This window comes from Pelophylax lessonae (genome assembly GCF_965119305.1).
Source record: "Pelophylax lessonae genome assembly, chromosome: 2".
Lineage (NCBI taxonomy): Eukaryota > Metazoa > Chordata > Amphibia > Anura > Ranidae > Pelophylax > Pelophylax lessonae.
This window is the reverse complement of record NC_138769.1, coordinates 411,727,257-411,745,531: the sequence shown is the minus strand read 5'-3', so window position 1 is coordinate 411,745,531 and position 18,275 is coordinate 411,727,257. Positions and strand designations below refer to the sequence as shown.

The following is an 18,275-nucleotide window of genomic DNA, read 5'->3' as shown; positions in this document are numbered from 1 at the left end:
CCTTCCACATCGACTCTGCATAGCAGTCTCGACAGAAGTTGTATTGGGGGAAAGGTGTAAATCAGACGATATTAACCCCAAGGGGCCACCAGGGTGTCTGCGGAGTCGACCAGAGGATCCCGTGACCTTGGACCCAGGGTTTCTTCTGTTCTTGCCCTGGAAGATTTGCTCTAGATCCAGGTGGCTGAAGTCATCAAAACTGCCTAGGATTAGAAGTATTGGGTATTTAAGCGTTAGACACCTTAAAAAAGGTTGTTTAAAAGAAGGATGTTTACTCCTCCTCCTAACCGGTAGAAGCGCACCCTTCCCCACTGAAATCTTTTGGATATATTTATCTAGATCGTCACCAAATAGGCGTTCCCCATGAAAGGGAAAACCAGCTAGTAAGTTCTTACAAGGTAACTCTGCAGACCAAATCTTTAATCACAGAATTCTGTGCATATGTACTGACAAAAGAGCCAATTGTGACACCTGCTGTATGGAGTCCTTAAGAGCATCTACTGCAAAACAAAAAGCTCAGGGCAAGTCTGCTAAATCTTCAGCAGACTCCATCTGAACAGGAATACTCTTGGCTACCCACTTAATAGGGACTTTCAAAGACTGACAAACTCCTATAGCTGCCAGTTGTATAGCAGACCCAACAATAGCAAAAGAAGCTTTTAGTAAAGATTCCAATTTCTTATCTGCTGGATCTTTAAAAACCTGAGCATTGTTTACAGGACAGATTAAATTTCTATTTACAGAAGATAAAGTAGTATCAACCGTAGGCATACTCCACTTCTTTGTGAATTTTTCCTACATAGGATACAACAAAGAAAACCTTTTGGGAGGAACAAAAACCCTGTGAGGGTGATCCCAATCAGCATACACTATCCACTCTAAAATTGGATGTAAGGGGAAAGCCTGAAAGTTCTGCGGGGGTGTAAGAAGCCAAATGAAGAAAAAGTCTTCAGAAATCAATTTAAATCCAGACCGGACCATTTCAGTGAGAGAATGATCTAATTCCTAAAATGGCTCCTCAGACCCTGACTCCCCAGAAGTAGAATCCTCAGCCTAATCTTCATTTACAGCTACTTCTTCCACATCCTCTGGCCAATCCTGTACTAAAATGGGGGGGGGGGGTAATTTGGGTTGGGGGATCTAACACGTTTCCTCCCTCCTTGTGATACTGAAGCAATCATGCCAGCAAGCTTTCCCTCAAGGCCGGCTAAAGCGGATGTCAAATCGTCATGCTGATGTAGGCTGAGACAGATGCACTAGATGTAGCTACCTTGCCTGACAACCATAATGGCTCAGATTGGCCAGTTGCCTCTAGCCTCTCAGTGGAGGTCAACACAGAGGATGCTCAGCTAGGTTCTTCCAATCCTGATGACGGCACACTTGTGCCCCTTCCTGCTGTGCCCCCCCCCCCCCCCACACCTTTTCCAGGAAGACATTACTCCAGACAAGAAACTTGAGGTACTACTTTAGTGCACTCAATCCTTGTGTTAAGTCATAATCTGTTTATCACAATACACAGCACAGTTACCCCCACAATAACAGAACCTGTCAGTGCCCTCCACCCACAGTGACTCACGCACCCAGCTGCAGCTACTCTGTGTCCCATCCAGCTCCTTACAGAACCCCAACGCTGCCGGAAACACTTCCTCAAATGCCATGCTGTCCCCGCCCCTTACTAAGCCTGTGTGGCGTACTACGTGCAAGCCGCTCGCCACGTGCACGCTCAATGGACACACCCCTGGCTCCATATGCACATTCGTGCATGATCGTAAATAGGGCTGTACCTGCGTGCGCCCCTGCAGCCATATACTGCAGCAGAATCTGAAAAAAACTGAGAAGTGTGACTTGGATGGACCCAAAAGGTGGGGATCCAATACCAATTCACCAGAAAGAGGTGATCAAATGTAGGTACCGAGGATACACTTAAATAATGACCGAGGTGCTAAGAAATAGTGAAAAGTTGAACAATATTTATTAGGCACTTATGCCTGGTGAAGGAACACGTCACAGATGTGGAAACAAGACATAATTAAAATCAATTAAAACCACATAAGAACAGTGGATATGCAGCAACTGAAACCAAGAACATGAATAAAGTAATACGGTGCACAGCATCTAGTGAAGTTACCATGTAAAATGGACAATGAGGGAATACTCCGATCATGTAGGGGTCATTTGTACAGCGGGAGATGATCCTGAAAAATAGGAGTTGTAAGGCTGAGACGCTGTGGCAGGACCAACAAACACGGAGAGTTAAATGAAATCCTCTGAGGAAAGTCCGAGGTCTGAATTGAACGACAGTTGGTTATCCGTGTCATTGTAGCATAATGAAAGGAAAGTTTCCCCAGGAGTGATGGTAAAAACACAGTGAAAGGTGGTATCACTAGGAATGCAACCGGCCCAAAGAAGTGCACTCCCCTCCAGTAACAGCCGTTAGGTCTGATGCATGGAATATCGCCTGTCCACAGGGTAGTTCAATGTCAGACAAAGTAGTATGCGGGGATATAAAGAAATAAAATCCTCCGTGCTGAGCAGGGGAGACGGTATGCACCGTGGTCAGTGCGGGCTAGGTGAAGATAGAGTTCATACCTCCATATTCGGTGACAGGACCCCACCGGCTCTGGCAAATCCTCCGTCGGCGTTTTCCCTTCCATGCTTGTCTCAAGCCTCGTTCCGAGTAGCGACGAATGGGTCCGTGGATGCCGGCCCTAAGTCACATCCGGTGTGGCGAGCAGTATGCAGGGGGAGCCGTGGTTGAGCCGGTAGTATAGGGGTCGGAGGTACACCAGGGAGGTAGGTTCAGTTGGTGCAATCCAGCTGGCGCTGCCGCTGACTAGTTTCACCGACCTTGCGTCGGGTTCATCAGAGCTAATTACTGGTGGGCTGGATGTTCACTTATATAGTCATACACCGACTATCAGCCAATCAGACACAGGTGTCTGTGATCAAAGGAAGACCGACGGTGAGTGCTATCATAATTTGACCACTTAATATCAGTGTGTCGACTAAATAGTTGTAAAGTGAACATCCAGCTCCTCCTAGCGTCCGTCTATGAATAATGCACCCCCAAGATATTTGGCATTATACTCTAGTTGCTAAGTACAAAAGCTCATTAATATATAAGCAACAGCTAATCAGTATGATGAAGCACAATTTATCTCAGGGGTGAAACAATTAAAAAACATGAGGGTCAACAATAAACATAATGTAGCAAACAAAAGAGTGCTAACAATAGCATAAATGAATGAACTGTACAAATTTAAGCAGAACAAGAGACCAAAGTATCACCAGTGCTGTATCACGAGCTGAACAAAGCTTCACTCGCATTAATCAAGAGTTAGGATTGGTGTACAATCTGCACAGACTTGCTGGTACCAACAGGTATCACTGTGCAAAAGTGTACCATCCAATAATAGATATCAGGGGTATCAAGAATCAGAGGCTAAGCAAATGTGCCCTATAAAATAAATCAATTGGATACTATCATATGTATGGCTGTTGCCAATAGACTAGCTGTTTTTTTGGGCTGAATCATTCATTACATTCTATTGTCTTGACCCCTTGGAGAGCAAACAAAATCATATACATCGTTACTGCTTGGGACATGGATGAAGGGGGCAGTTGCTAAAATACAGTGATCTTAAGTGACATATTTCCACTTGGAGAAAATACCATCCAGTCACCAAAAGGTATATTGGATGAACACATGGCATTTAGTCCAGTGACACTTGACGTGGGTGGTAGAATGCCCTTATATCCTGTCCTCTAAGTGGGTAATGCCCATAGCCAGTGTTTAGGAGGGGCCCAAAGTACCCTAAAAGGTTATCTCGTTTGTTGATCATAGCAGACTATAAAAATTGAATGTTAGGCTGACATGAGGCATATAGGTTAGTGGTCAGGTAGAGCTTACATATATAAAGGCAGCATTTGAGTAAGGCAGAGCGGGGAACTTGATTCTAGGAACAGAGGAATGTGATAGACACATTAGGAGGTCAAGAAGGGTTTCAAGCTGAACTCAATGTTTAGGCCTACGGGGGCCAAGGACCCCATCTTGTATATCCATAATTTTTCCTTCTGGAGTAACACGGTGTCAAAATCTCCACGCCTGGCAGGTAGTTTAAGGGCGTAGATACCGCGGAATAATAATCCATCTGGGTTGGCACCGTGACACTCCAGAAAGTGTAAAGGAATAGTTTTGTTGTCGATTTTGTTCCGTATGTCAGCCAGATGTTCCAAAATCCTAATTTTTAGTTGACGCTTGGTTTTACCAATGTATATTTTGTTACATGGGCATATGAGTTCGTAAATAACCCTTTCTGTTTGACAATTTATAAAGCTGTTTATGGTGAATTCTTGACTCCTGTCACAGCTAAAGAATGTCTTGGAATTTATCGCAAGTTTACATACAGAGCATTTGCCGCATGCAAACATCCCTCTTACAGGGGGCAAGGAGGTTAACCAGCTACGCGGTGTTTTAGTTCTAACAAACTCCGAATGGACCAGACTGTCCTTGAGATTTCTGGCCCGTTTGGCAGTAATTAGGGGCCTAGGTCCCACAGTTTTTTCAATCAGGGGTGACAGAGTGAGGACCTGCCAATGTTTGGTGATCACTGATCTTACTTGGTCCCATTGCGTACCATACCGAGTTATGATCCTAGGATGGGTTTGTTGAATTGGTCCGGACGGAGGTGAGGAACCCCCACATGTGAGGAGTAACTCTGACTTCTGTCTGGACGCTGCTTTTTTACGCACACGACGGATGGTATTGTGGGAATAGCCGCGTTCTCTGAAGCGTTTGTGCAGATCTCTGGCCTCTGTTTGATAATCAGCACCGTCTGTGCAGTTCCTCTTGAGGCGGAGGAACTGCCCGACGGGTATGCCGTTGATCAATGATTTTGGATGGTGGCTGTCCGCAAATAGTAACGTGTTAGCTGAAGTTGCCTTGCGATATGTGGTAGTTTTAATCGTGGGCCCAACGCGTGAAATTAGGAGGTCAAGGAACGGTAAATCGTTCGTGGTGGCTGTGTAGGTCAATCTGATGTTTCTATTATTGCAGTTCAGCTCGCCAACAAATGCCTCCAGCTCGAGCATCGTTCCCCCCCATAGGAGCAGTACATCGTCAATGTACCTCAGCCACATGAGGGAGTGGCCGAGGTACATTGGGGGATGGATAGACAATTTGCTCCTCCCAGAGTCCCAAATGGAGGCACGCGTAGGCCGGGGCCCACGGTGCCCCCATTGAGGTGCCTCTGGTCTGCTGGAAAAACGTGGATAGAAACTGGAAGCAGTTGTTGTCCAGCATGAACTGCAAAAGCTCCACCACAAACTCATTGTGAGCTCCCAGATTGGAGAATTTTTGTTCCAAAAAGTGGGACACTGCTTGTAGACCCCATTGGTGTGGTATTGATGTGTAGAGGCTTTCAACATCAATACCCACGAATATTGCCTCAGGGGGAACATGGATATCAACAAGTTTGCTGAGTACATCCCTAGTGTCTTGTACATAAGAGGGAAGTTCGGTAACTAACTCCTTAATCAGGGCATCAACTAATTTACCCACTCTTTCCAACGGACCACCGATAGCAGAGACGATCGGTCTCCCAGGTGGTTGGGTTAGAGATTTGTGCAATTTTGGTATGATGTAAAAAGTGGGCACATTGTAGCACCTGACAAGGAGATGGTCAGCCTCTTTTTTGGAAATCAAGTTGACCTCCTTGGCCAACTTAATTTTTTGATTCAATTCAGCGACAAGGGAGGGAAAGGGGTTACTTTTAAGTTTAGTATAAGTGCTCGTATCATTTAATTGTCGCAGCACTTCCCTCTCATACATATCCTCCTCTAATAGGACAACATTACCGCCCTTGTCACTGCATCGGATCACTAGGTTTGATGCTGTCTCCAATTCCCTAAGTGCTCGTCGTTCGGACCTGGAAAGATTGTCAGGCTTCCCCATATCCTGCCAATTGATTTTCCGAAGGTCATCTTGCACCAAATCAAGGAAAATTTTTATGTTTTTATACTTCGTGAGGGACGGCATCTTGGTGGATCTGATGCAAATATTGGCATCACGCCTAATTTTATCCGGATCATCTGACTCATCCTCAGAAGAGTCACCTTCCAATAATAAGGATGTAAGGGTCTCAAGTGCCTCTCTATCCAGTTCGGTGAGTGGAGTATCCTGGTTATTGCTACTGTTGGTAACCTGGTGCCACATTTGGAAGATGACCCTCCTGAGGAACAAGCTGACATACTTACATACCTCAAACTCACACATAGTGGAAGTGGGAGAAAAGGAGAGGCCCTTGCTGAGTAAGTCGATATGTCTCTGTTGTAAATTAAATCGGGATAAATTGACTATCTTAAGGTCCAAGCTTTCTTGATTTATCTCTGATGTTTCTGACTGGATCGAGTTGGTCTTAGTGGAACTGTTTTCTGTGGAATTTGTTTGTTTTTTACCTTCTGATTGGTTCTTTGTATATTGTTTTGGGGTTGTCTGGTTGTTGTAATATTCCCCCACTGTTTTCTTCCTCTGCCCCTGGCACTAAAAAAAGAGACCGATTTGTCTTCTGTATCACTGCCAGAGGAGTATCCCTTATTTCTACTGGGGTTCCTACGTTGCCTATAGTTCCCCAGGGACCTACTCCTGCTTCTGAAAAGGGTAGGGTCAGAAAGATCCTCCCGTTCACAATCTGCAATGTTCTGCCTGAATTTATTTTGTTTGGTGGTTTTGAGATTTTTTTGGGTACGTTCCACCTCCTTTTTGAGATTATCATTGAGCCTGATAAACTCTTCCTTCTCTTGAAAGGATTCTAAGGCAGCAGTGCTCTTTTCTATATCTGCCTGTAGTTCCTGAAGTTGGAGTTTTTCTTCCTCAATGATCAATTTCATTAAATGAACACCCCGGGCAATGCAGTCCTCTTTCCACAGGGCCAAAAACCTGGGAGTGTGGAGATGTTGGGCTGGTATCACCCTCTCCCGTAGACCCCTTGGGATGATGTTATTAGTCACATGAGATTGTAGGGACGCTATGTCCCATTTCCTGTTTAATGATTTGATAAGTTTTTTGTGTTGTCTAAATAACTCAGCTAGGGGTTCTGAATTGGGGAGGGATGATTCGGGCTGGGTCTCAAAAGCTACCTCGATTTCCTGCTCAATTTGAGAATCTATACAATAAGCCATGGGTATAAACAATACAATGCAGCACTGGTGAAAAAAGGTCGTCTAAACATAAATTATGAGATGACACTGTTGCCTATGAAGACCCTCAATGTATTGTTTCCACAATATGTACAAGTTCCAATCACTAGGACTAAGTACTAGGACTAAGTACTCAATCAATTAATTGGGAAGTAATAATTAAATTAATTAATTAAAGGGCCAAAGGACCGGAATGGATCAAAAGCAAATCCAACCAAGCTTAGAAGAAAATGTAAAGGAATGGTTCCTTAACTGGCCTCTATAAACATATCACTCTCGAGGGTATCTGAGTAGGTACCTATTGATCTCAATGAACAAAATCTGAAAAAAACTGAGAAGTGTGACTTGGATGGACCCAAAAGGTGGGGATCCAATACCAATTCACCAGAAAGAGGTGATCAAATGTAGGTACCGAGGATACACTTAAATAATGACCGAGGTGCTAAGAAATAGTGAAAAGTTGAACAATATTTATTAGGCACTTATGCCTCATATACTGCAGCAGGCTGGCTCGGCTGTGCGAACCGCCGTACCCGTACGTCGCTCCTCGGGGGCAATTATGGGGGGAGCGTGCGGCGATTCGCGAGAGGGGAAGCAGATCTGCGGGGCCGGCGAACACGATAGCCGCCGGGCACCGCGATCACTCCCCGGGAAGACAGAACATCGGTCTGCGATTGTAAACTCAAATCCAATAAGCCCATCCCCCTCATAGTTATAAAACACCCCCTAGGCTCACATTTAACCCTTTGATCGCCCCTGGGTTTACCCCTTCCCTGCCAGTGTTATTACAGTAACAGTGCATATTTTTAGCACTGATTACTGTAGTAATGTCACTGGTCCCCCCAAAAGTGTCAAAAATGTCAGTTAGGGGTCCAGCGCAATGTCGCAGTCCTGCTAAAAACCGCTGATCGCCAGCATTACTAGTAAAAAAAAAAATAAAAATGAAATATCTTTCCCCTAATTTGTAGACAATCATTTGCGAAAACCAAACCAATCAAAATACGCTTATTGGGATTTTTTCTTTTACCAAAAATATAAGCAGAATACAAATTGGCCTACAATGATGAAAACATTTTTACATTTTTTATTGGGGAATGTTATATAGCAAAAAGTGGAGGAAAAAAAAAAAACAAAACCAATCGAACAGGTGATCAAATACCACCAAAAGAAAGCTCTATTTGTGGGGGAAAAAAAAGGACATCAAATTTGGGTAGAGCATCGCACGACCGCGCAATTGTCCGTTAAAGTAACGTAGCGCCAAATCGCAAAAAATGGCCTGGTCATCTGGACCTTCTGGTCCAGAAGTTGTTAAAGTAACCTTACTTACCTATCACATCACAGGACTCTGCTTATAGCTAGAATCAAACCTTAATCCATCACGGTGGGTTCTGTCACTTGTGGACATTCAAGGACTGGGTCGCCCTATAGTCTTGGGGCCACTCCCTTGGACCTGTAGGGCACCCTGCCGAATCGCCTTTGGAGTCAGTCTTTACCAAGGGTCCGAATCCCAGGGTCCAGCATCCCCTTGGATCCTGCAGGATTTTTATCCTGGACCAAAGCATAACTTTAAAATATGGAGAGCTTCTCCAACCATGACCATCACCTCTAAGACACTAGTGAAAAAACTGAGGTACTTACTGTTTGGGGCGGGGGGGTTATATAGACGGGGACTTCCTGTCTTTTTAGTTTCCAGTGTTCATTCACCTATAGGTGGCGTATAACCCAGATAGTAATTATTATGGCTGCTTTGTGTCCCGTGATGTACGATAAAGAAAAGCTTATGTGTAAAAAAAAACACAATAGTGTTCAACCTGAATTATACTGGTTTATAATATATACTGAATTATACTGGCAACAAATGGGAAAAAAAATGCATGAATATATCAGCAATCTTGTGAAAAACAGTAAAAAAAAAAATAAAAAAAAAGGCCATATAAAACAATATCCCCCACAGTGATCACATCCAGTGTTAAATGTCCACTTCACATTTCTTGCGCACTTATGGACAGTTTCGAGTCTAAACGAGCCAATTCAAGCCCAGTACCTTGTGATCGCTGTGATATTCAATCAATCACATGCTACATAGGTGACCACTTCCCCTTCTCTTACAACAGAGGAAAGAAATGAATTGTGAATTATGAATGGGAAATAAATGTACAGATATTCAACAACAGCTGCTGATCCATTCACTCATCTTCACCAAGTACTGACTATAAAGATTTCCTAATGACCCTTTAAAACACCCCCCCCCCCCCCCAACAGCTTATACTTAGCCTGCCTCGTGTATGTGACTTGTACATCTCTACATTAACTCCTTCCTATTCATCCTCCCACTATATGTGACCGGTATATTGTTTCCAAAACAGTTGGGGTGTCTACTTCCAAAAGAGGGGTCATTTAAAGGGGTTTTTGCACTGCCCTGGCATTTTTATTTTAACAGTAAGGAATTATTTTCCAAAAAGTTTGGTCTTTGTTTCCTTTTCGATTTTAAAAATGAAAAGCAAACAGTTATTAAATACCACTACAAGAAAACTCTCAAAAAAACAAAACAAAACAAAAAAAAAACACATTTATCAGGGTACAGTGTTGTACGAGTAATTGTCAAACCATCAAAGCACTGGAATCTAAAAAAATGGCCTGGTAATGAAGGGGTAATACAGGCTGGTACTAAGGGGTTGTTGCACATTTGTAAAGCCTAGTACACAATAATAGGTTAGTACAGCGATCTCCCCTGTTGTTCTATTGTGTTCTGACAGAGGGACCGCCATTGGCTGAGAGCGCTAATTGGTAGCTGGTTGGCTGCTGGTTTTCCAGCATGCTTGTGAACCAAATGGCCGGCTTCTGTTGGACCAGCCATACATGCTGGCCGAATGTCAGCCAGTTTTTTATTGAACCAGCCAATGTCGCACGACATTTGACCCGTGTGTACTAGGCTTTAACCTACCAACCTGCCAGATAGGGGGTGCATTGTTTTCTTTCAATAGGCCAAGTCACAGACTTGCACTGTGAGAAGTAGCACTATATGGAGCCTGCAGTAGTATTGAGCAAATAGGTTTGTTAATATGTACATATACTGTATAATTATTTATCATAGAAATAAATGTTTCTGAAAAATCAATACATTTACATAATAAGCTGATCTCTTTTTTGCATGTCTTGGAAAAATACCTGTACACTTTTAGGAAGTATTTTTTTTTGTTAATTAAGACATTACTTTTTGATATTATAACGGATTCTTTCCCGTGCCAGCAGTATTCTTTCGAGGCGTGGAATTCCATACGTCGATGGCCTCCTGAATGGGATGCCTTCTGGGAGTCCTTCAACATACAGATCTTCTGAATAAGACTGGAAAAGGTGATATGGAACGGCTATAGGACCGCTTGCATTTATGGCTTCAGCTTTTAACAAAAATTACAAAAAATAGCCTCTCAGTAAAAAAGCAGGTCTTGAATTGTACATTAATGAAATTTTAATAATACTACATGGTTTGGATTCTTTAGGGATACAATGAGAATTAAAATAAAAAAAAAAAAGAGCTTTTCAAGCATGAATTAATTAATAATGTAAAAAATTCCACGCAAAGTGGATAAATTAATTAAAAAAACTAATTGGCTGCAGCCTACCCCAAAATATAGTATAAGGCTATATCTAGGTATTGGAAGGTGGTAGGGTGTATTGGCGCTGCCAGTAAAAATGGGTATATGGGAGAGGCAATAATCCTTATAAACACCAAGCAAATATAGTATTACACCACACTTAAGCCACAAACAATGCTTAGTAAACGCTTATCAGTTATAGGTAATTTATGCTGTACCAATAAACAAGTTAAAAATGCAGACATTAATTGGTGCAGACCATTATTAAAAGGTGAATTGTAAACCTTAATGTGACTGAAAGCAATACCTTAAAACCAGTGAATAAAGTGCAAATATTTTCCTGTGATCAAACGTAGTATATCTTGAGGTATAGAAAATTTTTTTGTAAAGTGACTGGTGTAATAAATATTTCAAACACTAGGTGGCAGTGATTTATATAAATATAAATATCCAGGTGAAAGGTATAGTAATTAAATTATATAGTGGATTGTGCCGAGTGAAGTAAACAGATATATTTGAATCACTGATAAGAATATCTAAAAAAATTCCCAGTGTTGGTATAAATAAGTGATATCTGGTGATGGAATAAATAAATAAAATAAAAAATAATAAAGAATAAACACAAAATAGTCCGTAATAAATACTTGGTGGGAAAAAAGTCCAGAAATATAATATATATAATAAATATCAAAAGGTGCAGTAATAGTGCAAAACGAAGTGCCAAAAAGTCTCTTAGAGGAGAGAAGTAAGTCCCAGTGATGGATTCAAGATGTGGGTGCTGGGTGAGGAAATTCCGTGCTCCCCTCTCAATACAGCCCGCACTCACCAGAGAGCGGCACCCCTACAGGGGTAACCAGCGTTGGATTTTTGGGGTAAACCCTCGGTAGACCTCGATGGAGCTCTCCAATCCTCCTGGGGTTAGTCTTACTTCCTCCCTCCAGTAGTTAGGTAAACAAGCGGTAAACAGTAAGGGGTATCAGGGGCAGCTCTCCAAATGTTGAAAACGGTATCCGATGGTATATGGATAAAAGACACTGATCCTAGGCAGCAAAGCTCTGATCACCATCTGTGGGTTGCTGGGCTCACACCTGTGCTGTTAGCTGTCACAGCACTCTGACATCGGATCCACTACACGAAGGATCCGATGTAGTGGATCCGATGTCAGAGTGCTGTGACAGCTAACAGCACAGGTGTGAGCCCAGCAACCCACAGATGGTGATCAGAGCTTGGCTGCCTAGGATCAGTGTCTTTTATCCATATACCATCGGATACCGTTTTCAACATTTGGAGAGCTGCCCCTGATACCGCTTACTGTTTACCGCTTGTTTACCTAACTACTGGAGGGAGGAAGTAAGACTAACCCCAGGAGGATTGGAGAGCTCCACCGAGGTCTACCGAGGGTTTACCCCATAAATCCAACGCTGGTTACCCCTGTAGGGGTGCCGCTCTCTGGTGAGTGCGGGCTGTATTGAGAGGGGAGCACGGAATTTCCTCACCCAGCACCCACATCTTGAATCCATCACTGGGACTTACTTCTCTCCTCTAAGAGATTTTTTGGCACTTCGTTTTGCACTATAGCTGCACCTTTTGATATTTATTATATATATTATATTTCTGGACTTTTTTCCCACCAAGTATTTATTACGGACTATTTTGTGTTCATTCTTTATTATTTTTTATTTTATTTATTTATTCCATCACCAGATATCACTTATTTATACCAACACTGGAAATTTTTTGAGATATTCTTATCAGTGATTCAAATATATCTGTTTACTTAACTCGGCACAATCCACTATATATATATATTTAATTACTATACCTTTCACCTGGATATTTATATAAATCACTGCCACCTAGTGTTTGAAATATTTATTACACCAGTCACTTTACAAAAAAAATTTTTATACCTCAAGATATACTACGTTTGATCACAGGAAAATATTTGCACTTTATTTACTGGTTTTAAGGTATTGCTTTCAGTCACATTAAGGTTTACACTTCACCTTTTAATAATGGTCTACACCAATTAATGTCTGCATTTTTAACTTATTTATTGGTACAGCATAAATTACCTATAACTGATAAGCGTTTACTAAGCATTGTTTGTGGCTTAAGTGTGGTGTATAAATATATTTGCTTGGTGTTTATAAGGATTATTGCCTCTCCCATATACCCATTTTTACTGGCAGCGCCAATACACCCTACCACCTTCCAAAGAATTAATTCATATCCCACAGCAGAATACATAAATAGCAAGCAACAATACAACAATATATGCAAATTTTAAAGATTTAATTTAAAACCCTACCATCTCTCCTCTATAACTCACTGTCAGACAGTAGAAACTTCAAACTAGCTGATTAAAGTGGTTTTAAACCCACTTTAAAGACTTTTACCTATAGGTAAGCTATATTAACATGCACCGTTTAAGAGATATTTACAGTGCATGCAGCCGATGACGTCATCGGGCGCATGCGCTCTGAACGGCCACCTGTGCCGTTCCTTCAGAGCCCTGTGCCGTGAATGGCATGCGCGGGAGTGATGTCATCGCGCCTCCGGCCAATCAGATGGCCGGAGGACGTGATCCAGGAAGCAGTTTCCTGTCGGCACTGCGGGGGCTTCGTTTTTAGGTAAGTACTTCATAATGAGCTAGTATGCGATGCTTTTGTCTTTACAGGGGTTTTTTTTCACATTTGTTTTCAGAGGGTTGACTTCCTCTTTACGGCATATACATGCATAGGAATTCTATACAAGCCTAAATTAAAGATTTAAATAGACGGATGGAGAAAGCTCCCCTGCCGGTTACTTTATTCCAACAGCCTGTACTCGCAGCTGTCAGAATATGTGAACAGGGACTGCCAGTGATTGGGTGCAGTCACTGTTCACGACGTGTGTTGAACGGGGTGTCTCTGCCAGGGCCACCCACAAATTGAATATCAGCGGATTCTGCAAGAGACATCTAAAATTCAATACAGTGTACGGCCAGCTTAAGAGGAACATATAGGTGTTGTCAATTATATTTTAAAAAGTTTGCAAATATATCTCATGTGTATAAACTAGGACTTGTATGTATTTTTTATCTTAAAAACTTTGACATTATGAATCTAAGAGGTCTCAATTTTTTTTACAGATCTTTATAGGCAATTTTGTGAGACAATTTAAAATAACAGTCTACAACAACAAACTTAACAAGATGGAAATACAGCTTACTGCATTAAAAGGCAAGATTGCAGCAAACAAAGCAAGCTCGATTGATTGATCTGCCATGACACGTTTATATCTAATAAACTATTTGCATCAGATCTATAGATTTTGCCAATTAAAGCAAACATTACAACATACCATATTTTTTTTCAAACAATTCTTCCACCTGTTTCCGCAGTTCATTAATTCTGGCATTCCATTTTTCTGAAGAAGGAATAGATAAACAATGAAACCACACAATGTGATTTGTAAAAAAACAAAATCAAATTTTACCATGGTGCATCAAAAGGGGAGGAATGTAACAAACAAATTCAATAATCCCAGTGCCAGAAAATAAAATAGGCATATTTGACATTATTGGGTTTAATTTGCTGTAATTACAAAAAATTACCAAAGTTGAACTCTTTGGCTTTTCTCTTGCATTGGTGGTTGGATGGTTGTGTTCCAGCACTCCTCTGCTTCTTATGAGGTGGTACATAATCATCACCTGAAGATAGGAAAGGAAAATAAATGTAAATACCAGTAACAAGTGAAGACATTTAGTAAACTGCTAAAACTATCCATACAACACAATAAATGTGCCAATTCATTTTTCTTTTTTTTTTACTGGAGACTTGGTCAAGGGATGCATAATAGGATTTTGCACCATATAACTAATGTCAGCCATGATCTCCAGCCTATTGCATTTTTGTGGGGAGAAAAAAAAAAATGTAAGAGTACTTCTTTAGATGAAAAAAAAAAAAAAAAAAAAGAAGTTTAACGTTAAAAAAATAAAATAAAAAAATGATGTAATAAAAAAAAAAAAAAAAAAAAAAAAAAAAAAAAAAAGGGTTACATTTAATTAGGCAGTTAAAAAACAATACCTTCACTATGTTCCATATCTGCTCCTTCATTGGAATCCTCACCATACCCATGACCTTATAACATAAAACATATATAATTAGGAGTCATTTTCTAATTACTGCAATAAGAATAAACTGTTAACCTTTGCCTGGAGCATTTTCACTGATTCATTAAAATTTATTTCAGCAAGTACTTTAATGTTTCCAAGAACTTTCTAACAGTTGTTCAAATTTTTCATTTCAGGTAGCTTTTTCACATTTTTATGGTCAACTTTCCTTCTAACATAAATCTGTATGCAACACATTGATCCTGCTGAACTAAAAGGACAAAATTATTAAGCCAAATAAAGAATTGCAGTCCCTAAGGGCTTGTGCTTCAGCCTCCCTGCTCTAAAAATGTGTTCTTTACACATTTAGAAAAGCAGCACAAAAAAATGGTTCACAAAAAACTAACTAAACCAGCAGTACAATTACTGTGCATTAACAATTAACCCTGTCAGAGTATTCTTTCACAGTGAAAATGATCAAAAGGGCAAGTAAACATTTAGTTAAAAAGTCCTCTGCTTAATTTTCCGAACTCCTGACTCCCTTCCAATTCTGGAGATCATTGCTGTAAGACCCTACCGGGCACCAATGCACGCTTTTCAGCAAAAAAAAAAATTACCATTACAATGGCTGAATCAAAGTCCTGGGTATAAATGCACATTCTTTCATATTACCAAAACACATTAAGACAGACATAGCGCTTTGCAGTATCATTTATTTTGAATGGCACACCATTACTCCTAGGCGGTGCAGCACATCACACCTATGTAACAATGCAGAGCAACACAATGGATGGTAAAACCATCTCTGCACTGTGGTGCGCAGGGGTAAAAAAAAAAATACTGCATGTTAAAGCATGCTGCCAGCTTGTTCAAAATGAATAAGCTGCTTTAACAAAAGCTACAGGGTTAGGTTTATGGAATATGTTTGAGTTAAACATAGGTTTAAAAGGTTTCTTTTAAGGTGTTACATTTAGCTTTACGGATATGTTTAGGGGTTCACTTAGGTTAAAGAGAATCAGTCATCAATGAGCATTTCTAATCTAGATCTTTACTCTTGAATTGTTATAGTGCAACATTTTCTCTCATGGTCTCTGTGCGGGGGCCTTAGAGTTCAACACCGAGATCACAAATCTCAGAGAGGGAATACTTCTAAATAAAAAGCACACACAGTTATGCTAGAGAGGTAGTAAAAGGGATTTTGGTTTACCTGTAAATTCCATATGTTGGAATATGGTACAGGACACAGGCTGGATATTCATAGACTGTGGATTATAGGCTGCTCCAGGTGATTACACTGTGAAAAGCTTTCTGTGCACACCCCTTAGGGCCCCCTATAACCAAATCCCACTCCTCAGTGTTTTAGCAAGCAATGCATAGTAACACAGAACAGATGGGAAGGCAGCCTGTGTCCTGTGCTCTACCTAGATATGGAATTTACAAGTAAAATTTCCTTTTATTTTAGTCATTCAGTACCAAAACACAAAGTCTGTATATTCACAGACCCTGGATATCCCCAAGCAATGAAACTGAGAAGTAGGTAAACAAGGCAAACAGAACAATGCCAGTTGGCCCAATAAAATAAACAAGGGTCAGGAACCCAACTCCAAGTGTCACTGAAAGAGCCTGGCAGCCAAAGACTGCATCTGTACGAGGCCTGGACATCCACCTGGTACAACTTGGAGACAGAATGGACTAAAGACCAGGTGGGGGCCTTAAAAGCTGGGTAACAGAGGCTTGATGTCAGAATGCCCAGGAAACCACCTCTGATCTGGTAAAGTGAGCCTGTAAGGGTACTGAGGTACCTTACCATTTAGAGTATAAGCTTTAGCAATTAGTGGTCTTGTCCATCTAGCACAAGGTTTTTGAACCTGGGTTCCATGGATCCCAAGGGTTCCTTCAGAGGTTGCTGGGGGTTCCTTGAGCAATGAGCAATTTCTACCACTCAGATAAGGTTCCACTGACATCATTCATCTTTTTAGCTATCTGTAGGGGATAATTCTTCCCAATAACCACAAGTGTAAGGAGCATTCTTCCTACTGACCATCACACTAATGTATCATGAGTTGCAAATGTAGAATTTTTAGCAGGGGTTCCCTGAAACCAGATATGTATTTAAAGGGTTCCTCTGTGTTGAAAAGGTTAAAGAAAGATTGATCTAGCAATAGTGGTCTTGAAAAGCAGGGAGCTCTTTTTCCAATACCCTGTAGGCATAAAAGAGTCTGTTTTTCTGAGAGAGACTGTGGCTTTCAGATAAACTCTGATAGCTCTGGCAAGGTCATGGCAAAAGGAGAAGTTCTTTGGCATTCAGAGTACAAAGAAGGAAACCACGTCTTCATTAAGGAGGACGGTTAATACCATTTTAGCATGAAATTAGGGTATTGGGTACAAGACCATCTTATCCCTACTGAAGATTTAGTAACAGCTCCTTACAAGAGAGGACCACTAACTCAAAAATATGTATGACAGACGTGATAGCCCCAAGCAGAGTTCCCTCATGGGTTCAAAGACGCATAGGGTGCTGTAATGGGGTCTGATCCATGAGACTCCTTGAATAAAGTTTTTTTACAAGGAAAAATTAAGCCAGAGAGTTCTGGAAAAAATTGACAAGGCTGAAACCCGATTGTAGGAAGGTCAGAGAGTGATACAGAGTAATGAATGGTTGAAACAGATGTGTTCACTAGGCGAAAAAGGATTTCAAGGTACATTCATAGATTTTTCTCGATGTGGCTTTTCTGAATTTGAGCAATGAGGGAATGACAGAGTCAGATATACCCCTGTCCTTCAACTGGGTTTCATCAGCCATATCGCTAAAGCCAGTGGCTGGGAAGCATGATGGAACAGGGGGACTTGAGACAGCAAGGTCGGGCCTGTTTGAAAAGAGGCCAAAGGGTTGGATCTTAGGGCAGAGTATGTCTGTGCACCAGGTTTGTCTAGGCCAATTTAGTGCAATGAGAATCACTGGTTTCCTCTCCCACTATTTCTCAGAGCAGTTGAGGAAGAATCCGCTCTTTTATCAACTTGAAAAGAACCCAGTGCTAGAGGACCTTGGTCTTGGCCACAAACAGGGGTACTTTGTTGTTGAACTTGAAGACCAGGATGTCCACATCTAGAGTTCCCCATTTTTGTTATAGCAGATTAAAGATGTCAGGGTGAAGGGACCATCCCCGCTTGTTCAGGTGGTGAAGACTGAAGAAATCGGCTTTGTCCACTCCCGGTATGTAAATGGCAGAGATTGCTGAAAAGGGTTTCTCCACCCATGAGATAATCAGACTTACTTCTTTGAAGGTTTCCTGACTCCTGGTACCACACTGATGATTGATATAGACCATTGCGATAGCATTGTCCACTTTTATCCTGAGATGTCTCTGAAAAAGTGGGGTCCAGCA

General features: G+C 41.4%; 1 protein-coding gene across 2 annotated transcripts in view; it reads right to left on the bottom strand.

Moving 5' to 3' along the window:
• The window catches only part of GTF2I (general transcription factor IIi), a 132,671-nt gene that overhangs the window by 70,685 nt on the left and 43,711 nt on the right, over nucleotides 1-18,275 (bottom strand). For both annotated transcript variants that reach the window (XM_082245209.1, XM_082245210.1), the window contains 4 exons: nucleotides 14,864-14,917; nucleotides 14,392-14,487; nucleotides 14,139-14,204; nucleotides 10,412-10,595 (listed from right to left, as the gene is read on the bottom strand). In XM_082245209.1, the coding sequence (XP_082101335.1) occupies nucleotides 10,412-10,595; nucleotides 14,139-14,204; nucleotides 14,392-14,487; nucleotides 14,864-14,917 (400 nt within the window). The remainder of the gene's footprint in view (nucleotides 1-10,411; nucleotides 10,596-14,138; nucleotides 14,205-14,391; nucleotides 14,488-14,863; nucleotides 14,918-18,275) is intronic.